We start from the raw sequence: 26937 nt of genomic DNA on the forward strand, positions 1-26937 counted from the left end.
ATGAAGAAGCTCAGCCACGACGGGATGAGAAAGGTCAGCCATAACGGGACAAAGATCTGGAGCATGGGCTACTGTGGGAGTGCCGCGTTCCTCCCCTGCGACCCCCACAGAAAATGAAGAGCCGCTCAGATGCAATGCACAATCGATGTAAAACTCCATAGTCCAGTGAGGATCATGCAAAGGCATGAGTGAGCTAAGAGGCTCAGATAGCCCCCCACGAAAAAATATCATAAGGTATATCTTGTCCATAGATGTTAAATATGCCAGTTCAATAAAGTCATCTACAGTCCTCAATGGGCTGATTCCCCTGATGGAGATGCATGATTTGTGCTACTGGATTCATGGTTGGTCAGTCGATCTGTAACAATGAGGCAGGGACAAAGCGGAGAGAGAATCCACATGCAAGCACTACTTTAATAACAATACAAACAGGTAATCCAGGGCAAACAAAGAAACTCAGGACAGGAACATGGTACAGCAAACAATGACTGACAAACCACAAAATAAACAAGGGGGTGTGGTTGATTGTCATGGGAACACACGAGGGTAACTAACAGGACACACCTGGAGAGACTAATCAACATGAAAACTACAAAACATGGCACAAGACAGGAAATAACACAAAAGTCCTCACACAAGACATGAACACAGGCTGAGATTGTGACAGCAGGTATAGTTTACTTTAATAACTTATGTTGTTGTCATCATCTTGTTTTTATCCACCTTAGTGCAAGCCTGTTGTAGCGGACCCTGATTAAATGATGGTCAAAACTTTACTGATGAGTTTTATGAAGTTTATTGTACATCACACAAAATATGAAGCGTCCGTTTTCAGTCTAGAAAATCACTGAAAGAGCGGAATAAAGTACAAGTACAAGAAGTGCTCATTAACCCTCTGGGGTCTAAGGTGTTTTTGGGGTCCTTGAGATGTTCTGACATGCCCTGACATTTGTGCTTTTTTTCAGTTGCTTATAAACATATTAATGGCAAAGGTGTAATTACACTCTATTTAGCACATTGTATTTTTGAGAGAATAATGTTTATGCATGGTTATTGAAAAAACTAAAAACTAAAGTTTCTGAAATAAAGCCACAAAACACATACTAAATATGTGTCAATAAGACTTTTGACTAATGGATCGCCTAGAGTTTTTTCTTCAAAATGATGTGAAAATCATCCTGCCTAATCATTCACATAACACAATACATTGATTTAAATTTTGCAAAACACTTTCTGTTTGGAAAGGCAATATGTGAGTGGGGCGTCAACGATCCAACACCATCATGCATATTTAGTGGTTCGCACCTGAGGAGACAATGGGGCCCGCATACTTAATGAACCATTCATTCAGGTGTGTCACTGAGCCACAAGAAAGAATGCAAGAGCAACAGTTGAAAGCATTTTCATGAATTTTTTTATTTATTTTTTCACAAATTGTGCTTGCAAATTGGCCTATAATATCCAAGGAAAACATGTCTAGTAATTGTGCAGTTAATTCTCATACTGTATTTTCAGTTTTGGAATATTTATCCTCTCCCCAAATTTGTCACTAATAAAACACAATAAAAAATATTTAAAGAAAAGGCTTATATTTACCTTTTAATAGTTTGTTTACATCTACCTTGTAAATATGTATTTTTTTATTAAACACAACAACAATTTCAGTGTAATCTTTCTTTGTAAAAACTAAAGTATACATTTTATCATACATATTTCAAAGTTAAGGATTCATTACTTGAATATAGCCTAGGCTACATTGGAATAAACACTATAACATATTATTTGATTACTTTATTTTTGACAAAACATACTATATTTAACATATGAGCAAAAATTGGCAAACAAAAGCTTATTTGAGGTGGCAGATATTTTACAGTAAAAATGTATAATCTATCCAAAACTAATCAACGAAATGTTGTCTTTCATATATGTCTGTAACATAGGTCTTTCGTTTTTATTATAAGAAATATAAATGTTAATTTGCAGTTTAATATTGCTTATACAAATACATTTTATTTCAACATATTTCAGTCGATTTTTACTCAGTATAGCAATACAGTTTGCTAAAAGCGAAACATTCATTCACACACAGAAACGCGATTCAAATTTAAACCGTCTTTTTGCGAGTTGTGGTAAACAGCGCATCTCTGCTGTTCATTCATTCACAAACAGAAACGCGATTCACTTGAGAATGAAAAAAAAACTTACTACAGTATTCCTCAGCTCAGCAGCATCTGTTGCTCCTCGAAATACCAGCACTTCTGAGGTACATTTTCCATTATTATTATTACGATAGTATTATTCCCCACAGCGCTGCAAGACGGTGTAAACAAGTACAATGATCTGAATAAGCTTGATGTGTTTTCTCGAGCTGATATGGGGGCGTTCACAGTTTAATGGATTGCCTCAGTCATTTGCGTTTGAATAGCGCGCGCTCTCCGTGGGCGGGGTCACATTAAAACTTAAAGTCCGCGTGAACCGGAAGTTGCAAACGACTTTTCTCCAGTGCTGTGACGTATTTCCCAGTGAAAAGGAATATTGAACAGAGGGCAGGGTTTTACTCTAGCGCTCGTCCTCTCCATCTCTCGCTCATAGCAGACTAACGATTTGAGGGGAGTGGTTAAGCGTTTCCCAACCCAAGTCCTCAAGCCTACGTCATCAGTGAAGGTCCTCCAATGCAGAGGGGAGGGGCATTTTCAGATTTTGATTAAAGATTATGAAGCCAAAAAATTTTTTTTTGTGGATTGACTTGCATGGATGAATTGTTCAGCACAAAACGATCAATTTAGGCGAACAAAGTAAATATGGTCAATTTTGATTTCATGTGGACTTTAATGATCTGAGATGAGAACGACTGACATCTCTCTCTCTTCATACAGATTGCATAAACTGAGAAAAGTTGTTTTTTTATATAAAAAATACTATTATTTCTAGTATAGAAATACTAGAATTCAAGCTTCATGCCTGTGTGTCTGTATGCCTGTTTGACTGAGTATTCGCTGAGTTATGGTTCATTTTCGGACGCGTTTCAGAATGGACTTAACTGACAGAGAGAAGGCAGAACTCGCTTCGTGTTTATTTTTCTTTATTTGGCAAAAAGCACAACACTTTGTTTTTATTGTGAGTATACACAAAAAAAATACACACTTAACAGGATCGATTGATGTATGAAACTCCTATGGAAAATCAAAGTCAACAGAGTATTTTTGAGTCTCTTTTACACTAATAAAAAAAAAGCAAGCTGGTATCACCAGCAATACCGCCGACCCCAGGGGGTTAAAGTCTTATCCATAAACTTTCTCTCTCCCTTGCATTATCATCAACATACACAACGCATTACACAAAACCTACAACTAACAGTAAACAAATATATAAAGAGAGTTTTCATTGTTAATTCATGTTAACTAATGTATTTAACTAATGTTAACAATTGGAACCTTATTGTAAATTGTTACCGGAAATGTAAATATAATGTACTTTAAATACAGTCTATAAAACCATATTATCTGTAATGTTGCTCCCTGTTGTAATCCCTCTGACATGCATGTTTGAAGAGCCGTCTATAATGAAAAAACACTTTTCAAACTTTATTTAGGCCTCATTCTCCCTGGTCGCATACAGGTGACTCACTCGTACACTGTTTGGGTGGACATTGCCTTCTTGCGTATACACAAAATGACTGAAATGCTTATACATTAAACTATCCTAACTTTCAGTCCATACAAAATGTGATTTGCCTTTACCTAAAGTTAGATTATAATATCATGATTTGATTTGCAAAAACTTCTTAATATATTTTTTCAATATATAGAACATTTAATACATTTTTACAATTGTGGGATTACTACTCATTGTTCAAAGCTTAAGTGTTTATTTGTAGAGTTATCTTAAGGATCGGTGTTTTTTGACGACTTCTCCAGGATCATGGAGATCACATTCAAGTCTGACTCTTTCAGATCATTCTCAAGCAGATCGATCTCTTTCAGGTGGGATGGATTTGATTTCAGAGCTTCGGTCAGTGCCGTCACACCTTCATGTGTAACACTACAGTTGGAAAACCTGAAGAAAGCAGAGTGGATTTGTAAGCACATATATTGTTCTTTCTTAGCTTAACAGTTGCATAATCTGTTTTGAATGGCTTTTGATCTGATATTGCACTACATTACATTTTTCCATACATTTACCTCAGCTTCTCTAGTTTACAGTGAGGACTTTGCAGGCCGACACAGAGCTTCTTCACACCCGAGTCTTGTAGATCATTAATACTCAGATCCAGATCTGTCAGACTGGAGGTCTTTGAGTTGAGAGCTGAAGCCAGAGCAGTGCAACTTTTCTCTGTGATTCCACATTTGTACAACCTGAGAAAGAAATTCATTGTAACACATGCTTGGTTTTCCAACTTTATCAAAAACTATGCACTGATTTCTATATCTGAACCTCAGTGTTTTCAGTCTAGAGTTTGGATCATGGAGAACAGCAGACAGCAGCTCCACTCCCTGATCTCCAGGTCTGTTGTTGCCCAGGTCCAGCTCTCTCAGCTGAGCATTTGACTTTAGAGTTGAAGTAAGAGATTCAAAGCCTTCTGCGGTGATTTTGCAAGTTGAAAGTCTAACAAGTCAAAAAAGTTATTAATTATACAAATTATAGTACACAATATTACTTTAAAGGATTCAGTCTACCCAAAAAAGTAATTCTGTCATTTACACAAAATAACTTTTTTTTTCTCCATACAAAGTGGAGGGTAATTTAAAGGCCAACATTAAAACAGTAGCATCATATAAGTAGACTACATTGATAACATTTAACGTTTAAGAGTGAGAGTCTGCTGTTGATCTTTAAAAACATTCCGAAACCGCAACCACATTATAATGAATATCCGATGGATAAAATAAAGTCCAACCTTACTTTTCCCACTGAATATCCTGATTCGGTAGAAAATTATTTTATGTCGATTTTCATTGGGACAAATGGAAGTGTTGCAATTGTAGCTTTAGGGCAGGTCTTCTCTCCATTGACAGTTTATACTGCATAATTAATCAAAATAGATAAAGGTCAAAACTTACCAATTAAGTTTGCTGTAACTTACTTTAGTGTTTCCAATGCACACTGAACTGTCTCCAGAGCAGCACAGAGATGTTTCACTCCTGAGTCTCCTATGTTATTCCAGCTCAGGTTCAGCACTTTCAGATGTGAAGGGTTTAAACTCAGAGCTGAGCTCAGGAAAACACAGCTTGCTTCTGTTACTCCACAGTTCTTCAGACTACAGAGAGAAGAGAAAAATCATTCTTATTAAGAAGGTAGGCTATCATTTAAAGTATGCAAATACTATCTATGCATTTGTAAACTTGTAAACCTGAATATACAATATCTGGAGCTTAGAGAGTAAACCTACTTGAGTGATTCCAGCCTACACTTTGTGTCCTGTAGTCCAGCAGTAGGAAGGTAGACAAAATTAAGATCGGGATCACACTCATCAGAACCCAGACTCCTCCTGACAATGGATTTATATATTTAATTAAAACCTTTAAATGTAAACAGGGCTAGTATAGACATTGTTTTTGTGTTTTGGTTCACTGAAAACTCATACACTAATTTTTTAAAGTCATAGTGTGATCTTTTCAATCCAATACAGAGTATTTCCACTCCAGAGTCCTGCAGGTTGTTGTGGCTCAAATCCAGCTCTCTGAGATTAGATATTGATGGAAGAACAGCAGAAAGCACCGCACAGCCTTTTTCTGTGATATTACAGTCATGCATCCTGCCAAAACAAATATATTAATATTAGCATCAGCTGTTTAGACTAAGGTAGATGCTATTTATTGTGTATATAATGGTAGATACTGTTGCACCAAGTATAAATGGCATAAAATAGCATCTTTAAAATAGTGATTTACACAGTGTAAATAGAAGTAATGTACTATTTATTCTCAAGGTAAAATATTGACTCCATGTAAGCAAGCAACTACATGTTCTCACCAGATCATTTTCGACAACTTGATCACAGGAAGCAACCAGAACACAGCTGTGTCCGATCTTCCGTATTTACGAAGTTCAAACTCATTGAACTTCTCATTTGATGTCATTAAGACGTACACCAGAGCTGACCAGAGATGTGAGGACAGAGTTTCGCTGTTTATTTTTCCAGAGGTCAGGTAGCTTTGGATTTCAGTAATAAGGGAATGATCATTCAGTTCATTCAGACAGTGGAACAAAACAAGAGTCATTTCTGAGCAAGGGATTGTTTTTATCATTTGCTTGAGATACTCAATGGTTTTCTCTCTTTCCAGGGAGCTTCCGGTCTTCTTCACCAAAAGCCCTTTTAGGAGCTTGTGATTTGACTCCAGTGAAAGTCCCATGAGGAAGCGAAGGAAAAGATCAAGATGTCCATTCATAATTTCTAAAGATTTTTTGACTGCACACTTGTGTAAGCTGAACATTGTCACGGTGGTTCCAGATTCATGTGCTTTAAGCATGTTTTTGCCATTGTTGTGGAAGGAAAGGTGAACATATAGAGCTGCTAGATGTTCCTGAATGCTCAGATGAACAAAGCAGAAGACTTTCCCCTGATACCAGCCAGACTCCTCTCTGAAGATCTGAGTGCACAATCCTGAGTACACTGATGCTTCCGTCACATCAATGCCACACTCTCTCAGGTCTTCCTCATAGAAGATCACATTGCCTCTTTCCAGTTGCTCATATGCCAGTTTCCCTAGTTTGAAGATCATCTCTTTATCTTTGTCCTCCTCAGTATACTTTGTGTTTTTGATGCTAATCTGTGCTATGAGGAAGTGTGTGTACATCTGAGTGAGAGTCTTGGGAATCTCTCCTCTCTCTGCTTCATTCAGCATCTTCTCCAGAACAGTGGCTGAGATCCAGCAGAACACTGGGATGTGACACATGATGTAGAGGCTCCTTGATGACTTCAGGTGTGTGATGATTGTATTGGCCAGACTCTGATCACTGATTCTCTTCCTGAAATATTCCTCCTTCTGTGGCTCATTGAAGCCTCGTACCTCTGTCACTCGATGGACACACTCAGAGGGGACGAGATCGGCTGCTGCTGGTCTGGAGGTGATCCAGATGAGAGCAGAGGGAAGCAGATTCCCGACAATGAGGTTCGTCAGCAGCATGTCCACTGAGGCTGATTCACTTACATCACACAACCTCACATCGCTCTGAAAATCCAGAGACAGACGACACTCGTCCAGACCATCAAAGATGAACAAAACTTTATATTTGTCACTGGATATTTCCATTTCTTTTGTTTCAGGGAAAAAGACATGAAGTAGATCTGAAAGACTGAGTGTTTTGTCCTTCATCAAATTGATCTCTCTGAAAGGAAGTGGAAATATGAGCTGGACGTCCTGATTCTCTTTCTCTTCAGCCCAGTCCAGGATGAACTTCTGCACAGAGACTGTTTTTCCAATGCCAGCGACTCCCTTTGTCAGCACAGTTCTGATGGGTTTGTCTTGTCCAGGTAAAGGTCTAAAGATGTCATTGCATTTGATCGGTATTGTCGCTCCTTCTGCAGCCTTCAGTGATTTTTCTATTCTTTTAATTTCATGTTCATTACTGATCTCTCCATTTCCACCCTCTGTGATGTAAAGCTCTGTGTATATCTCATTCAGGAGTGTTGGGTTTCCCTGCTTTGCAAATCCTTCAAAAATGTAGAGATGCTTCTTTTTTATGTGTGATTTCAACCATTGAATCTTGACTTCATGCGTTTCTGAATCATGTCTGTTGAATATATGTTTGTTAGTAGCAACAACAATTACGCACAAATTCAGACACTATAAATGAGTCTTGATACATTTAACCTACTGATATCCAATGCATCTTCCAGGAAATCTGCCATTCTTCTCAGCATCTTGATCTGATTTTCTGTGTAAATCCCTTATGGACACAAAAAAAGTTTGATATCGGTCACTTAACTTCACTTTTTATCTTCACTGAATTTACTAGAAATGGTTAACACTTTTAAAACATGACCAGCATTCACAGGAGACCATCTTATCTTGTCTTAATCATTCTCTTTCTGCCTTTGATCTTTGATAATCTTATTTGAATCTTTTCTCTTACATAAACTTACAACAAGCCACAAAGAGAAACTAAAATAATTCAGCCATGCCACAATGACTGTCGTCTGTCAAGTCAGTGTAAAGTACTCTGATGCTTTCTCATTCTTAAAAAGTATTTGTTTGTCTGAGAACTATAGAGACTTTGTGTGCATCTGTCTGTCTACCACAGCACTGCAGTTCTGACTACCTTTAGCATAAATCGCCATTACCTTTTTCCAGTGGGAGCTAATCCATTTTTCAGTTGAATTGGTATTTTCATTGATCGATCGCTCTTCATAGACAAAACGCTTGGGGCAGGCGAATCCGGTTTCTCCTGCTGAAGACTGACAGAGAAACAAAAAAAAAACAAAAAAAAATTTAAGTGAAGTGTTATTGTAGTGTTTAGAGAAGGTTAACAACAAACCACTAAGGAGAAGAGGTGAACAGAAAATGATTAGAAACTCTTCCTCCTTTATATGAATGTGCAGTACTGAAGTTCTGACTACCTTTAGCATAAATCGCCATTACCTTTTTCCAATGGGATCTAATCCATTTTTCAGTTGAATTGGTATTTTCATTGATCGATCGCTCTTCATAGACAAAACGCTTGGGGCAGGCGAGTCCGATTTCTCCTGCTGAAGACTGACAATGAAACAAACAAAAAACCTTTTTTTTAAGTGAAGTGTTATTGTAGTGTTTAGAAAAGGTTAACAACAAACCATTGAGGAGAAGTGATCAGAAAATGATTGTAAACTCCTTCCTCCTTTATATGAATGTGCAGTCTTGAAGTTCTGACTACCTTTAGCATAAATTGTCATTACCTTTTTCCAGTGGGAGCTGATCCATTTTTCAGTTGAATTGGTATTTTCATTGATCGATCGCTCTTCATAGATAAAGCACTTGGGGCAGGCGAGTCCGATTTCTCCTGCTGAAGACTGACAATGAAACAAACAAAAAACATTTTTAAGTGAAGTGTAATTGTAGTGTTTTAGAGAAGGTTAACAACAAACCATTGAGGAGAAGAAGTGATCAAAAATGGCTGGAAACTTCATTCTCCTCGTGAATGTGCTTTTTACCACACTACTGCAGTTTCTGACTACCTTTGGCATAAATCGTCATTACCTTTTTCCCATGGCTGATCCATTTTTCAGTTGAATTGGTATTTTCATTGATCGGTCACTCTTCATGGACAAAACACTTAGGCCAGAGTCTGATCTCTCCATCAAACTGCAACAGGAAACACAAGATTATGTCATGTTATATTATGTAAATGTCATGTTATATTAAGGTTAATGTTATCACGCTCCATGTGACATTACAGCTCAAATAGCAAGCACATTTTACTGAAGAAAACTTCACTTTTCTGCTTTTAGTCATCTCAACGCTTGCTTTTTTACATGCCACATATGATGTATTCATTGATATAAAAATTAATTAGGGTCAATAACCCTTAACATTTCTTGCATTTCAGCACTTCTAAATAGCAGATTATTATAATACACAAGTAAACAGAAAGTGTCTGCGTGTTTCTTCATTTGGTTCAAATGTTCCCTGTAAGGTTGATTAGAAAACTTGAAATGATGTAGTTTTTGAAGATATGTTTTATTACTTCTGTGAATTGGCATTTGCATTGATTTGTCACTCCTCATAGACAGAACTCTGGGTGCAGGTGAATCTGATCACTCCTGATCAAAACTGTCAGATGCGACATTCAACAATACATCACGATTAATGGAATTAGAAATTAAATTAAATTGTTAAATAATTTAGAATTTAATCACAGCTATTATCTAGACATACAGTATGATAGCAGTACAATTTATCTTCAAAATAATCATATCTTCTTTTAAACAAACTGATGTTGACATTGATCCATAAATCAGCTAACAATCTAGTTCTATCCTATGCCTGTAAACATACAAATTCATACATGTACAAAATAAATGTGTTTTTCTCACCCATTCAACCCACTGACAGAGGTGCCGGAATCATTGTCACCTTTAGTATTTATTAGAGACATGTTGTTTGTCCGTATGTCTCACCTTTGTTTTTTAGAAGATAATCTGGAAAATAGAAGGCTTTTTATGCTTAAAGTTTTTGCAAATATGCTGTAAAAGTGAAAGAAACATTTGGTTATGAACGCAAGCAGAACTGGTTTTACTAGATTGTTTTTCATGCAGTTGAGACTGAAGTGTAACAGGTTAGTCACCAGACAATATTTGACTAAACATAAGAATACAAATATAGTTTGTGATCATTCAAGATGATTTGTTTAACTTCCCAGAAAAAGCATAAAGATTATTCATGTTTTTTAACATTTAATTAACATTTAATTCAATGTTTTGTGAGATTCTGCAAATAAGATTATTGAAAACATTATCATTCTGTAAATCACAGTGTCTCAAGAGGATCCATTTTGCCTGTTATCTATCAAACGCTGCAGTGGTACTTACCATGTGTCTTCTAAATTCAACTTGACGGTCCTCTGGAATCAGTCGAACTGAACAATGTTTTTTTTGTTGTATCATGGCTAACCTGCTCCTCCACATGTGATGATGTTGTGGCATCAAGGAAGTTGGCAATGGCCCATAGTTTCAGCCTCGGCGTCACTCCCACTAACTGCCTGATACTATTTGCAATTAAAAATGGTAAGAACTAGCAGCTTCTCAATGTAATAAAATCTAATCTAATTGGCTGGTTTTTGGAATTGGAAATAAGGGCACACCAGTCTGCTTGGAAAAAAAGTCATGTTTACAGGGTACCTGTGACGAAGGGGGAACTCAGAATCAAAGGAGAGCTGGATCCAAATGTAGTGAGTTCCAATGACAAACACGAAGACCGGAGAAACAGGAACAGAATGAGTGCACTAAACATAACATCCATGTAGGAACAAGACTTGACAAGGAACACAAGAAACTAATATAAAAACATAGCCGCTAACAAGGGGCTGAGAAGGGACAGGTGTAGGTGATTAATAGTCATGGAAACCAATGAGGGTAACTATGGAAACAAACAACTAAGCAAACATGACCTAAACACAGGAAGTGAACACATGTCACAAATAGAACCACCATTATTAGATTTTTACCCCCTTTTTCTTTCTTTAGTTTACACATACATCAATACTTAAAGGGATAGTTTAAAGGGGACCTATTTTGCCCATTTTGACAAGATGTAAAATAAGTCTTTGATGTCCCCAGAGTGTGTATGTGAAGTTTTAGCTCAAAATACCCCATAGATAATTTTTTATAGTATGTTAAAATCATACTTTTTTTGGGTGAGCAAAAACGCTGTGTGTGTGTCCCTTTAAATGCAAATGAGTTGGTGCTCCCAGCCCCTTTTTGAGAAGAGGGCTGAGCTTCAAGAGCTCATGCAACAACAAAACAGGACAATCTCATGCACTGAAAATGTCAGAAACTGCCAGTAGCGGTGCTCAGCCTTATATGTTCGACTTGGATTCAGACAATGATGCTTGCAGACCCAGAGAATATATGCTACATGGAGATAGAGCAGGTGTAACAATGAGGCAGGGGCGAAGCGGAGAGAGAATCCACATGCAAACACTACTTTAATAACAATACAAACAGGTAATCCAGGGCAAACAAAGAAACTCAGGACAAGAACATGGTACAGCAAACAACAACTGACAAACCACAAGAGAAACACAAGGGCAGTTTATACACAGGCTAACAAGGTAACAAGGGGGTGTGGTTGATTGCCATGGGAACACACAAGGGTAACCAAGGGAACTAACAGGACACACCTGGAGAGACTAATCAACATGAAAAACTACAAAACATGGCACAAGACAGGAAATAACACAAAAGTCCTCACACAAGACATGAACACAGGCTGAGATTGTGACAGCAGGTATAGTTTAATTATGGTATAACTTATGTTGTTGTCATCTTGCTTTTATCCACATTAGTACAAGCCTGTTGTAGCGGACCCCGATCAAATAATGGTCAAAACTTTACTGATTAGTTTTATGAAGTTTATTGTACATCACAAAAGATGAAGCGTCCGTTTTGAGTCTAGAAAATCACTGAAAGAGCAGAATAAATTACAAGTACAAGAAGTGCTCATTAAAGTCTTATCCATAAACTTTCTCTCTCCCTTGCACATCAACATACACAACGCATTACACAAAACCTACAACTAACAGTAAACAAATATACAGTATAGAGAGAGTTTTCATTGTTAATTCATGTTAACTAATGTATTTAACTAAAGTTAACAATTGGAACCTTATTGTAAATTGTTACCGGAAATGTGACAATTTAAACCTTATTGTAAATTGTCACTGTGTGGGTGGACATCGCCTTCTTACGTCAACACAGAATAACTGAAATGCTTATACATTACACTTTCCAAACTTTCAGTCCATACAATATGTGATTTGCCTTTACCTAAAGTTAGATTATAATATCATGATTTGATTTGCAAAAACTTCTTAATACATTTTTCAATGTATAGAAAATTTTAGACATTTTTACAATTGTGTGATTACTGCTCATTGTTCAAAGCTCAAGTGTTTATTTCTAGAGTTATCTTAAGGATTGGTGTTTTTTGATGACTTTTCCAGGATTATAGAGATCACATTCAAGTCTGACTCTTCCAGATGATTCTCAAGTAGATCGATCTCTTTCAGGTGGGCTGGATTTGATTTCAGAGCTTCGGTCAGTGCCATCACACCTTCATGTGTAACATTACAGTTGGACAACCTGAAGAAAGCAGAGTGGATTTGAAAAATTATACCTTTAAAAAAAATGGTTTAATCTTTCTGATCTCAATGGAATAAATGTTTCTCTCACAGTTTTTATCAGTATTTCATTATTCAATTAGTTTGTAGTTATATTTGCCATGTCTTTGTGGTGATATTGGTGGAAATATAGCTAAAAATCAAAGTAGTGCTGTAGCTTTAGTCTTAGTGTCAGTAACTACACATAACTGCAAAACAGTAATTCATGTTAGCGGCCGCCTAAAATAATAACTAACGATCATTGCAACAGAAGTGAATAAATAAATCAAAACTAACTTTAGCTGGACAATAACTTTATCATAGAGCTGCTGTAAAGCCAAAACAATCTCTGTTACTGTAATTTCCTATTATCACTGTAAAGCTGCTTTGAAACAATCATATTGTTAAAAGCGCTATATAAATGAAGGTGACTTGACTAATTTAGGATTGAGGGTAATAATTAAAGAATCAGCCATTAAAAGCAATATTTGTTGAGCACTGATCTGAATCTGAATATTGCAGGAGAAGAATACAAGAATTTATGTTATTTTGGCCTTGATAAGCTGTCATTTTTAAACAAAACACAAATTGCACATGGAGCAATATTGTTTAATGGGGAATTTGCTGTGTACTGAATCTACCACAAGTATTCAGAATCATCTTGCCTCAGGATCTCCAGTTTACAGTGAGGATGACACAGCCCAACAGAGAACAGCGTCACACCAGAATCCTGGAGCTCATTCTTGCTTAGAGAGACTTCTTTCAGGTTTGAATCTGTTTCTAGTATTGAAGCCAATGCTGCACAACCTTTGTGTGTTATATTACAGTCATTTAGCCTGTTAATAAAGCAATTAAAGACATTAGTCATTATTAACCTCAAATCATTTCTCAATTCAGTATTTGTGCTCACTATAACTCACTTCAGTGTTTCCAATGCACACTGAACTTTCTCCAGAGCAGCACAGAGATGTTTCACTCCTGAGTCTCCTATGTTATTCCAGCTCAGGTCCAGCACTTTCAGATGTGAAGGGTTTAAACTCAGAGCTGAGCTCAGGAAAACACAGCCTGCTTCTGTTACTCCACATTTCTTCAGACTACAGAGAAGAGAATACATGTTGTCTCAATCTACTGGCCAAAACCCATGAAGCACAATTTGCATGATGAGGACTCATTTAAAAGTTTTATATTAAGAGTTAACAGAACCTACTTCAAAGATTCTAGTCTACACTCTGTGTCCTGTAGTCCAGCAGTTTGACTTATAAAATCGTCATGCTTGTCCTTATTGTTTGAATCATTTGACCCACTGCCAAACCATTCCTCAATTCTAAAGTGGCATAGAAACATTTAATTAAATGTCTACATGTAAATTGTGTATTAGTAATATAATGTTGTAATATTTCACTTTAGTCCATAGAAGCGTACATGGGTCCGGCGTAGTATGATTTCTTTGCTCCGACACTGAATATTTCAACTCCTGTGTCCTGCAGGTTGTTGTGGCTCAGATCCAGCTCTCTCACATTGGATTGTGATGAAAGAAGTATAGACAGCGTTAGACAGCCTCTTTCTGTGATATTACAGTCATTCAACCTGGAAGAGAAAGAAAGATTGTTTTGTTTTGTTTTGTTGTTGTTGTTGTTTTTTTGCTCTTTCATTTTATATTAACAATTTGTTGCACTCACAAATATAATAAATTATGAAAAGTTCTCACAAGGCCTTTGTAGACAGCTTGATCACAGGATTCAGCCAGGTAAAGAATGCATCTGATTTACCATATTTATATAGTTCAAACTCATCAAACTTCTCATCTGATGTCATTAAAATGAACATTAGAGCCAACCCAAGTTCTTGCGACTGGATGTCTTCCACTTTTCCAGAGGTTATGTATTTTTGGATTTCATCATTTAGAGAATGATCATTGAGTTCATTTAGACAGTGGAACAGAAGAATACTTGTTTCTGGACAACAGTTATTTATTTTATCCTTGAGGTACTCTGTAGTTTTCGAGGTGTCCTGGGGGACGATTGTTCTTTTCTTAAAAAAACGCTCTAGGAGGGCCTGGATTGACTCCATCGAAAGTCCCATGAGAAAGCGAAGAAAGAGGTCGAGATGTCCAGTCTTACTTTCTAAAGTTTTATCAACTGCACATTTGAGTATGATTGGCACTGTCACATTCATTTTTGTTTCATTTGCTTTGCCTTCTACAAGCACATTTTTGCCACTGTTGTGGAAGGTGAGGTGCACATATAGAGCCGCTAGATGTTCCTGAATGCTCAGATGAACAAAGCAGAAGACTTTCCCCTGATACCAGCCAAACTCCTCTCTGAAGATCTGAGTGCACAATCCTGAGTACACTGATGCTTCTGTCACATCAATGCCACACTCTCTCAGGTCCTCCTCATAGAAGATCACATTGCCTTTCACAAGCTGCTGAAAAGCCAGTTTCCCCAGTTTGAGGATCATCTCTCTGTCTGTGTCCTTCTTTTCATTGTACTTTGTGTCTTTGATGCTAATCTGTGCCATCAGGAAGTGTGTGTACATTTGAGTGAGAGTCTTGGGAATCTCTCCACTCTCTGCTTCGCTCAACATCTTCTCCAGAACAGTGGCTGAGATCCAGCAGAACACTGGGATGTGGCACATGATGTAGAGGCTCCTTGATGACTTCAGGTGTGTGATGATTGTATTGGCGAGACCTTGATCACTGATTCTCTTCCTGAAGTATTCCTCCTTCTGTGGATCATTGAAGCCTCGTACCTCTGTCACTCGATGGACACACTCAGAGGGGACGAGATCAGCTGCTCCTGGTCTGGAGGTAATCCAGATGAGAGCAGAGGGAAGCAGATTTCCCACAATGAGGTTCGTCAGCAGCACGTCCACTGAGGCTGATTCACTTACATCACACAACCTCACATCGCTCTGAAAATCCAGAGACAGACGACACTCGTCCAGACCATCAAAGATGAACAACACTTTATATTTGTCAAAGGATATTTCCATTTCTTTTGTTTCAGGGAAAAAGACATGAAGAAGCTCTGAAAGACTGAGTGTTTTGTCCTTCATCAAATTGATCTCTCTGAAAGGAAGAGGAAATATGAGCTGAACGTCCTGATTCTCTTTCTCTTCAGCCCAGTCCAGGCTGAACTTCTGCACAGAGACTGTTTTTCCAATGCCAGCGACTCCCTTTGTCAGCACAGTTCTGATGGGTTTGTCTTGTCCAGGTAAAGGTCTAAAGATGTCATTGCATTTGATCGGTATTGTTGCTCCTGTTGCAGTCTTTAATGTTTTTTCAATCCTTTTAATTTCATGCTCATTACTGACCTCTCCATTTCCACCCTCTGTGATGTAAAGCTCTGTGTAGATCTCATTCAGGAGTGTTGGGTTTCCCTGCTTTGCAAGCCCTTCAAAAATGTAGAGATGCTTCTTTTTCATGCAAGATTTTAATCTTTTATGGATCTCTGGATCAGGATTTTGTGCATCATATCTGCAAAAATATAATCTTTTAAGTCACAAATAATAAAACTAAAGAGCCTTAGCCTATGTAGGCCATTAAGTGTTAACTTAACTTTTTTTTCATTATAATCAAACATCAATATATTTATAACATAAATATCTTAAACACTATGATATCATATGTATTTTCCTTTTTTGTAATCTCTTTTAATATAATGTTTGTGGCTAATTTAATTAGAAAGCTTATTTCTACGAATGAAGACTGTGACTGAACAAATTGCCAGAAATATGAGTAATGATTCTAATAAGCAAGGTAGGGGTGTGCAAAGCAGCCGGTATTTGTATCTGTATTTGTATTTGTTGAGGGGGGAAAAGTATTTGTATTTGTATTTGTATTTGTATTTGAGTAAAATTCAAAATAGGTGTAAAAATCCATTTTTTTTGCGTTACACTTCTAATTTACGTTAGCCTATGGTGTAAGTATTCTTTAATTATATCCATTATAATAATTATGGATATGCAATATTGGTTGATGTTTTTCCATAAATCCAGCAATTGAACATGTAACAAGGAATGTCATTGAAAAGAAAATAACATAACAACCATTACCAACAACTCTGTCAACAGCCTATTGTCTAAATTACCGAGCTAACAGAGCTACTAGTGTTGTCACTGTACCAAAATTTCAGTATTCGGTACCAATACCAGTGAAAATCCACGGTTCTTGGTACCAATTTCGGTACCAAAGCTTAATTTAGATTAAATTTACATATATTAAAGTGTATATCACGGTTACAAAGATGGAAACTGTAGTATTAAAAACACTTTACAATAAGATTCAATTTGTTAGATAACATTAGATAAAATGACCTAACAATAAACAATAGTTATATACTGTCGCAATTATTCTCCTTGGGGTTAATTTAAAAATACATTATTTATGTTAACATTATTTAATGCACAATGACTGAAGTGAACAAACATGACCAATCAAGTGTTTGTATTAAATAACATTCACAAACATTAATTAATGTTGTAAAAATATATTGTTCACTCAATGTGTTGATGTTAGATGTGCATTAAGTAATGTTAATGAATGGTATCTTGTAGTGTTACCAAATACAGGAGATAAAACGTGTTTTATTTGACTTGGCTGTACTTTTATTTAATCCAAAACTGCATTCATATTTAATTTTAAAAGGGCTTTTTAAACCTGCTAAGAGTTATCCAGCCAAGAATAAGCCTAGAACAGCTTTTCTGAAGGACTGATATTAATGACATGATGACGGCTTTTTATTTAATTTCTCATCTCCATAAATATATCTAAAGCTAATGCAAGGGCTAAATCAATTAATTATTTGCTGATACTTCCTCGTCATCATGGAGAGCGCAGTTCGCACCGCACAGTTCGTCTGTCGTTGCTATGCAACCAACATAGGCGCGCCTGGAAAAACGAAATCTGCACGCGCAAAAAAAGCGCTATGTGAACGACCGCTTATGGCAACGTGACATTAGCCTAATCCAAAATATTTCCGTGTCATTTCCTCCTTTCTTATCAAGTGGATTTACAGCCGGAGGAAACGCAGCTTTTTGATATAAAGTTTTTCTTGTTCCCGAATACAAATATTTTTTTAAGTATTTGTTCGAAATAAGTATTCGTAAAAAACGTACTCGGTTACTAACGTAACCTCGGTTCTCTCTAGAAGAGGGAACGAGTACTGCGTTTTATCAAAACGCTACGGGAAAAGTCTCTTTTCACGAAACACTGAAGCAAAAATTATCCTTTAATTTTCATATATGTAAAACGCGTTGCGGCAGCAGCAGACAGCTGAAGCAAGACGGCTTGTCCGCTCATTGGCTGCTCTGCGGCAACTGCATAAGCCTATCGAGCGCAGGCTGATGCAACATCAGACCAATGAGGGCGCTTCGCGCCCTCCTCGCCACTTCCCGCCGAGACAGGCGTGGCTTACCTCTATAAAAGGAGCTCGAGAAGGCTGATTCACTTGATTTTGATCACCGAAGCGAACCAGAGTGAACCAAACGCACGGCAAGGGAACGCAGTACTCGTTCCCTCTTCTAGAGAGAACCGAGGTTACGTTAGTAACCGAGTACGTTCTCTTACGAGAGTTCTCTCGTACTGCGTTTTATCAAAACGCTACGGGAACCCCTTGCAAAACGCCGTGCGTGCTGGGATAAAAACACTGATCACCGGAAGCTATTTCAGGCATACAGTGCATAATCACCAGATAGACTCACACAGAGTCAGGGAATAAGGGGGGGAGCCTTAATTCCCTATACTGTAGCGTCCGCAGGCTTAACATGACCTCACAGGGAGAGTCTAAAGACAGGAGGGGTTTCCTCCGTCCTTATATAGACATGTCCACAGACGCGAATATGACATCACATAGCCAGGGTAGGGAGCCTGCACTAATGTGGGAAAACGTGGGTCTTACACAGTTCTGCCCAGTATAGTCGGTAGCGCGTTGCGCCTGTAAATAGATTACACCGACAAAAGCTTAGCCTGTAAGGCGGGAACCTCTAGGTATAAAACCTGATAAATGTAGACGGAGAGGCCCAGCCTGCCGCCGTACATATATCCTGTAAGGAAATCCCGCTGGACCAAGCCCACGAGGAGGCAACGCCTCTCGTAGAGTGCGCTCTGACTCCCAACGGGCATTGAATGCCCTTGGCAGTATAAGCCAGCGCTATGGCGTCAACTATCCATCTGGATAGACTCTGTTTCGAAACAGCCGTTCCTTTGGAACGTCCGCTGAACGAGACAAAGAGCTGCTCTGTCTGTCTGAAGGCAGCAGAGCGGAACATATAAGTTCTTAAAGCCCTAACAGGGCAAAGAAAACTCGAGTCCCCTTCCTCACTCGACGCCGGCAGGGCAGCCAGGGAAATAACCTGAGCCCGAAAAGGCGTGTTGAGGGATTTCGGCACATAGCCGTGCTTAGGTTTGAGTATGACTTTAGAGTCATTAGGACCAAACTCCAAGCACGTCGGGCTCACAGAGAGCGCGTGCAGATCGCCTATGCGCTTCACTGAAGCGAGAGCCATCAAAAACACTGTTTTGAAAGACAAATGTTTGAGGCTGATAGACTGGATAGGCTCGAAAGGGGCACCTTTCATGGCCGCCAGGACCGTAGAAAGGTCCCACATAGGGACTGAAGGAGGTCTGGGTGGATTCAGTCTCCTAGCTCCCCTGAGGAAGCGGATGACTAAATCATTCCTTCCCAGTGACTGACCCAGCGTTGAACCGGAGAACGCTGAAATAGCCGCCACATACACTTTGAGCGTGGAAGGGGATCTGCCCTTATCCAACAGCTCTTGTAGGAAGGAGAGAACCTCCGCTACCTCACATTCAAGGGGTGAAAGGCTCCGAGCTGTACACCAGCTGGAGAAAACCGACCACTTTGAAGCGTAGAGCCGCCTGGTCGACGGCGCTCTAGCCTCAGTGATGGTATTCATGACTCCCTCTGCGAGACCAACGGGTATCCGTTGAGCGCCCACACATGAAGGGACCACAGTTCCGGGTGTGGGTGCCAAATCGAGCCCCTGGCCTGCGAGAGGAGATCTCTCCTCAACGGCACTGGCCATGGAGCGATGTCTGCTAACTGCATCAGAACTGGGAACCATGCCTGGTTCTTCCAGAACGGTGCTACAAGCAGCACTGGGCATTTTGTTTTCCTGACCCGTTCCAACACCTGTGGCAGGAGGGAAACGGGGGGAAAAGCGTATAGCGGGCAGCGCGGCCACCTTTGGGACAGCGCGCTGTCGGTCTTTGAAAAGAATGCGGGGCAGTGAGCGTTTTCGTGGGACGCGAATAGGTCCACCTCCGCTTTGCCGAATCTCTCCCACAACAGCCGGACTGTTTGTGGGTGTAGAGACCATTCGCCTGTAGGAACGTTGTTCCTGGACAGTCTGTCCGGGCCCACATTCAGAAGCCCGGGTACATGCACTGCTCTCAGCGAGCGTAAGTTGTGCTGAGCCCATAGTAGGAGGCGTTTCGCCAGCCTGTACAGGGATATGGAATTCAGACCGCCCTGGCGATTTATGTAGGACACCACAGCCATGTTGTCCGAACGGACTATGACGTGTTGGTCCTTGATGTGGGGACAAAAACGCGTCAGCGCATTGTGCACTGCCAGCATTTCTAGGCAGTTTATGTGTTGGAGCTTTTCTCGTTCCGACCATAGGCCGAAGAACGGTCAGCCCTCGAGCAGCGCTCCCCATCCCGAGGTGGATGCGTCCGTCGACACCATCCTAACCCTCGAGGAAGTCCCCAGGCTTACACCTGATTGGTACCAGTCGTTCGCCATCCAAGGCACCAGGGCTGTGACACAGTCCTGATTGACCTTGAGGCGTAATTGACCGGACACCCACGCTCTGCGCGGTACCCGCGCTTTCAACCAGAACTGCAGCGGGCGCATGCGGAGCAAGCCCAGCCGGAGAACTGACGATGCTGAGGCCATGAGACCCAGCATCCTTTGAAATTTCCTGAGCGGGGTGAAAGCGCCGCGGCGGAAAGACGCTGAATGTTCAGCACACGCTGTGGCGACAGCTGCGCTGTCATAGACTGTGAGTCCAGAACTATACCCAGAAACGAAATCGTTTGACTGGGGTTCAGTGAACTCTTCGCCCAATTGACCGTGATACCAAGATTCTCGAGGTGATCGAGTAAAATGGCTCTGTGCTCTACGAGCTGAGATCGTGATTGGGCTAGGATCAACCAGTCGTCCAAGTAGTTCAGCACTCGCATGCCTCTGAGTCTGAGAGGAGCGAGCGCTGCATCCATGCATTTCGTAAATGTACGAGGTGCCAGGGACAAGCCGAAAGGCAGGACTGTATACTGGTATGTCTGACCCTCGAAGGCGAATCTCAAGAATCGCCTGTGATGTGACGCTATCTGTATTTGAAAATACGCGTCCTTCAGATCTATCGACATGAACCAGTCTTCCCGGCGAACATGCGCGAGAATTTTGCTGGTCGTGAGCATTTTGAAACGGCGTTTCACTAACACTCTGTTCAGTCGTCTTAGATCCAGAATGGGTCTGATACCGCCGTCCTTTTTGGGGACTAGAAAGTATCTGCTGTATATCCCCTGTTCGCTTTGATCTCGGGGAATAAGCTCTATCGCCCCTTTGCTTATCAGTTTTGATATTTCGGCGCGAAGTAGGTGTGCTACTTTCAGCGGTACCGAAGTTTCGACGCGCGCTGTGAAGCGCGGAGGGCGTCGAAAAAACTGTAGCGAGAAGCCTCTCTTTATAATGCCTAAGACCCAGTCCGAAACCCCTGGAAGCGCTGCCCATGAATCTGCATGGTTGGCTAAGGGCCGGATACAGAGCGCGCTCTGTTCGCCGTGCGACAGAGGTGCTACGGGGCTCACAAACGTAGGCGTTATGCCTGCGGCATTTGAGGCGGGGGGCGCGCTTAATACAGCGGGCGGAGCGCTCGTCCTCGACCTTACAACAGTGCTTGGCTGAGTGAGGGAGGGCTGCGCGAGTCCCGTGGGACTCATGTGTGCGAGTAGATGTGGGCTGGGAGCGGACACATTTACTGCTTTGGGCGCGCTGCCTGTGTAAGCAGCGCGCGCGCTCATAGGTCTCGTTTTTACAGAGAGCCTGTGATCTGATAGACATAGTGTTCGTGGGCACTGAGTAGTGGGCACTTTTACTATGTGGGGAGCGCAATCGACCTGAGTCGATTTTATTTGCGCGAGCCCTAAGTGCAGGGCTGTGCTTGTGTGTAGGGATGGGCACTGAGAAGTGGGCATCGACACTACATTTATAGCACCATCGGCCGTGGCCGGGACACCAGAAATACCGTGAGTAAGTGTGGGCGCGGGAGAGCGGGCACAGTTACTGCAATGAGTGCACTGTCTGTCTGAGCAGAGTGAATGCACACAGGTTTCGTCTTTACAGAAACCACAAGGCATGCAGAACATAGTGTTTGTGGGCACTAGGCAGTGGGCACGTTCACTATGTTGCGTGCGTGATCGACCCGAGTCGAATATATGAGCGCGGGCCCTGTGTGAAGGGCTGTGCTAGTGTGTAGGGATGGGCACTAGCAGTGGGCATCTTCTCTACACATATAGCATCATCGGCCGTGCTCGTGGGCAGCAAAAAACACGTCTGCAGTTGTCTCTCGGGGAACAAACAGAGTGATTTGCATTCGGCGGCATAAATATTTTCTGCCGGCCGGCCTGGGGTTCGAACCTCCAATCCCCGCGCGCAAGTCTAAGAATCTACCACTGGACCACAGTGAAGATACATAGACACGGTCAGCGTGAGTATTATCCGCACTGGCGTTTGCTTGCAGGCATGTACCACGTGCTCGTGGCCAGCAAAAAACACGTCTGCAGTTGCCTCTCGGGGAACAAACAGAGTGATTTGCATTCGGCGGCATAAATATTTTCTGCCGGCCGGCCTGGGGTTCGAACCTCCGATCGCCCGCGCGCAAGTCTAAGAATCTACCACTGGACCACAGTAAAGATACATAGACAAAGTCAGCGCGAGTATTATCCACACTGGCGTTTGCTTGCAGGCATGTACCACGTGCTCGTGGCCAGCAAAAAACACGTCTGCAGTTGCCTCTCGGGGAACAGACAGAGTGATTTGCATTTTCAGACGCCTGCAAAATGCCAGAATGTGAGAAGAGTGGAAATCGCCCAGTTTCAGCGGGGCTGAAAACACTCCATTCTCCTTTCGCCAGTGACGCGCGGGAACCGTAGAAACGGTGTTCGGTTGCAGGCAAGCGGGTACTACGCGCTCGCTGGCTGCAAAATGCATCTCTGCAGTCGCCTTCAGGGGACTTACAGAGCAAGCATTGGCGGCATAAATATATATGCCGCTAGACCGGGATCCGAACCCCGGTCAGACCGGCTAGACCGGCTAGACCGGGATCCGAACCCCGGTCTCCCGCGTGGAGAGCCTATAATTCCACCACTGAGCCACAGGGGGATACAGGCTTTGAAAGCGGCGTCAACATGTATTCTTCGGCGTTTGCTGGCAGGCAAGCGTGTAACAGACTCACTTGCTGCAATAATATTTCCAGTCGCCGAACAGGGAACTGAGAAATGTGAGAGAAAAGAGGTCAGACCGACCAACGGTGGGACTAAGAACACTCTTTTCTCCTTCGCCGGTGAATGACGCGTGCAGAGGCAGGGTAGCTTTTCTTGTAACGTAAAGAAAAACTAATCCCGCCATCCGCTTCCAGGAAGGGCAGCCTCGGAAGGATGCCCGGTGAGTCCTCAGAGTCACCTTAGGCAATTGGCTCGGAGTGAAGGCGTTCGCCGTCAGCGAGCGCGAGCGCTGCATGAGAAGGCATCTTGAAAAAGACGCAGCTCTTTTAGGGGTGTGTGTTGCAAAGCGAACACACACACACAAACACAAGAACAAGAATGTAAAGGATATGGCGTCGGAAAGCGCAGCAGGTACGGCGGTAGAAGGCGGCGTTGGCCAGCGGCTTCAAGGGCTCGTCCCGCTGAAGTGCTTGCATCAGACGACGCGTGCTTCCTCGTGATCCAGCGATGCGTGCGCTTCGCTGAAGAGATTAAAATCAAGTGAATCAGCCTTCTCGAGCTCCTTTTATAGAGGTAAGCCACGCCTGTCTCGGCGGGAAGTGGCGAGGAGGGCGCGAAGCGCCCTCATTGGTCTGATGTTGCATCAGCCTGCGCTCGATAGGCTTATGCAGTTGCCGCAGAGCAGCCAATGAGCGGACAAGCCGTCTTGCTTCAGCTGTCTGCTGCTGCCGCAACGCGTTTTACATATATGAAAATTAAAGGATAATTTTTGCTTCAGTGTTTCGTGAAAAGAGACTTTTCCCGTAGCGTTTTGATAAAACGCAGTACGAGAGAACTCTCGTAAGAGAACACATTATTTGTGCCTTTCCGAATACCGTATTCGGGTTCGGCTCCACCCCTACAAGGTACATTATTAATTGAATAATGACTTAAATATTGTTTTACTATGTGTCATTTCTTAGATCATGTGAGAGATCTGCATGATGGCAACTTGTCACTGAACAAGGAAGTCGGAGATGCTCTGCTGTTCATTGCTGAAACCCTGCAGCTGGTGGGAGTTAATGGCTAATCATCTCTACTCCTCCTAATTCACTGTGTTTGACATTGTGAATGAGATCAGAATGATACAATACCTCTGGTGTGGTATATTTGATTCATCTTTCATTTGTATTGCACTGGAATCAGGTGAATTAGATATCTTTAGAGATCTGAAAAATAAATTTTTCATAGAAATGAAATTCAAATCAATTTGACTTTTCTCTCCATTGCTTAGATGCATTTCTTTAAAAAAATAAAATAAATAAATAAATAAAAATTGGTCATCTATAAACATTCTCAAAAAAAAGAAATAATAAAAAAACACTTTATTATAAATACTCTCTGTTCTATCGAACCTTTGGCCTCAGATTCTCAAAAATCAACCAATGAACAGTTACTTAGTGCTAGTGAAGAATGTGTGTTGTTTGAGTTTGGTTTATTATATCTCAATCCATTACTCTTTTCTCCTGAATGAGACTGAGGTTAAACCTGTGCTTAATAAAGACAGTTCGGTGTAGACCACTGTGGAACATTCAGGAATTTGGAATGTGGGAAAATATGGTGAAAAAAATGATGAAGAATATTTATAGATTTGAGTTCTGAAATAAAGTAATGGTTTGAGAATAACAGAATATGTAAGGGATTGAGGAAAAAACCTTTTAAACATTCACGAATAAAGTTTTTATTTATAGCTGGAAGGCTACAATTATAACGACAATAGATAAATAGATATACCCAGAATATCCATTCTTAAATTTAACTGGTATTTTCATTGATTTGTCACTTTTCAGGGACCAAACACTGGGATCAGATGAATGTGGTCTTTCTTGAGAACTGAAAAAGACAACATAATCCATTTCACCATTAAACAACAATGAATATGTGCTTCCCAAGTAAAATTCAGTGTCATCAAGATTTGTTCAGGACAATACTGTATAATTTAAAAGCAAAAATGATTTTGATTGAATGATTTTGATGCCAAAAACATTGAAACTATGTCACATAAAAATAGTTATTCACCTCTGATCAAACTGAGAATCTCCATTTTTTAACTGAATCGGTGTTTTCATTGATTTGTCACTTTTCATGGACAAAACACTAGGCACAGGTAAATCTGACCTCTCCAGAGACCTGAAAAACAACAACCTTTTCCCCGGAAAGTTTATGTTCTTGTCAACAAAATATTTGGTTTCATTAATCTATATCTCTCTAGAGTTGAATATAATGTTCAAGTAAATTAAAATGTTGGTTTCATTAATCTTTAGTAATGAAAGGTTATTTGCAACAAAAACATTAATTACATATTGCTACAGGATCAAAAACTATGAAGCCACATGCAAAAATAAATGTAATTGGATTTACCTTTGTTTAAACTGAGAACTGAGAACTTCAGAACTAAAAAAAAAAAAAAAAAAAATCATAGTTCAGAGCAATTCAAAATCACTTTCACTCAAATTATATTAAGATTGTCAATGCCTTTTTTAATCAAATGTAATTAGCTGTACTGAGTTATAAGCAGTATAATTTGATCTCAAATTGTAAACTGTTGGTTTGAAGTGAATTTGCTTTGATCTGTCACTTAAGCATATACATATAAAGAATATGCTTCTTTAAAACATTAATTTATATTTAATCTATATCTATATAAATATGATTGATTAAAAAATATTTCTCTCACCTATTCTCTCCATCACAAGTGTTGTGATAATCAGTGTCTTCTTCAGCATTCATTTTGGTGTTTATGTTTTCCTAACTGCTGAACAGATTTATTCTGAATTCTGTGTCCATCACAATCAAATAAATATATAAAAAAAAAAATTATATATATATGTATATATATATATATATATATATATATATATATATATATATATATATATTTTTTTTTTTTTTTTTTTTTTTTTTTTTTACTCTCTCAAACACTTTATGATATCAAAGTACTGGGAATGAGGAAGAAAAACAATGAAGGACACAAATAAATCAAGCTGGTTTGACTGGTTTTTTAGCTATTTCCTGGTTTAGTTAATAGTTCACATCGGGTTGTGTAAGGCTTTGACTATTTGACAGTGTCTTACTGAACATAAATACATAAATGTTGTAATCATAAAATTATATAAGTTGTAGTGGAAGCATAGTGTTTATTTTGTGCTGTTTATAACACTTAAACTTAATGCATTCTGCAAATAATATAACTGAAAAGCTTTAGATTAGACAGTGTCAAATGTATTTGAGTCTTTACTCTTTAACTCAAAATGATTTATCCTGCGTAATGTAATCTATCAAACATTCGTCTCTCAGTCTGTGCAGTTTTACTCACCATGTGTGCCCTGGATTCCACTCGCTGTCTTATGAAACAACAGAATGATGGTGTTTTCTGTTTTACTTGCTCTGTGAAGGAGGAGCTAAATCTTATAAGAAACTGACAGGTTTGTGATTCATCACAGATGGAGGAAATACTGTATGAACCACATTACCAAGTTTGATTGAGAACCACTGCTAGAAAGTATTAAAGCAATAATGTTGCTATTACTTGTGGAGACTGCAGTATTGAGTTTACTGTTTTGTTCATCTACCAATGTTTTTTTTTAAATGTTTTTTTTTTTTTATTAGCTTTCTCTTAATTTGAAAGC

The 26937-nt window shown here is 40.0% G+C and overlaps 1 protein-coding gene across 1 annotated transcript; it reads right to left on the bottom strand.

The window, feature by feature from the left end:
* Positions 1-3091: 3091 nt before the first annotated feature.
* LOC311091234 (uncharacterized protein) lies at positions 3092-26665 on the bottom strand. The gene is made up of 25 exons (XM_084127055.1): positions 26625-26665; positions 25986-26060; positions 25670-25702; positions 25328-25453; positions 25043-25141; positions 24403-24477; positions 14507-16276; positions 14221-14385; positions 14006-14122; positions 13719-13892; positions 13464-13634; positions 12612-12781; positions 10016-10055; positions 9180-9284; positions 8879-8992; positions 8586-8699; positions 8288-8401; positions 7822-7893; positions 5977-7737; positions 5588-5758; positions 5393-5491; positions 5087-5260; positions 4438-4608; positions 4185-4358; positions 3092-4059 (listed from the first exon to the last, which is right to left on the bottom strand). The coding sequence occupies exons 2-25, from the start codon at positions 26036-26038 to the stop codon at positions 3888-3890; spliced, it is 6234 nt and encodes a 2077-aa protein (XP_083983181.1). The 5' UTR covers positions 26039-26060; positions 26625-26665; the 3' UTR covers positions 3092-3887.
* Positions 26666-26937: the final 272 nt, after the last annotated feature.

This window comes from Abramis brama (assembly GCF_963993115.1).
Source record: "Abramis brama genome assembly, chromosome: 10".
Lineage (NCBI taxonomy): Eukaryota > Metazoa > Chordata > Actinopteri > Cypriniformes > Leuciscidae > Abramis > Abramis brama.

Excerpts from the sequence above, each read along its gene's own strand:
- LOC311091234 (XM_084127055.1), bottom strand. The coding sequence starts at position 26,038 with ATGAATGCTGAAGAAGACACTGATTATCACAACACTTGTGATGGAGAG. Across the intron at positions 14,123-14,220 it reads TCATACTACGCCGGACCCAT|AATTGAGGAATGGTTTGGCA; the intron begins GTACGCTTCTAT and ends ATGCCACTTTAG. Across the intron at positions 5,261-5,392 it reads TGTAGGCTGGAATCACTCAA|TCTGAAGAACTGTGGAGTAA; the intron begins GTAGGTTTACTC and ends TTCTCTCTGTAG.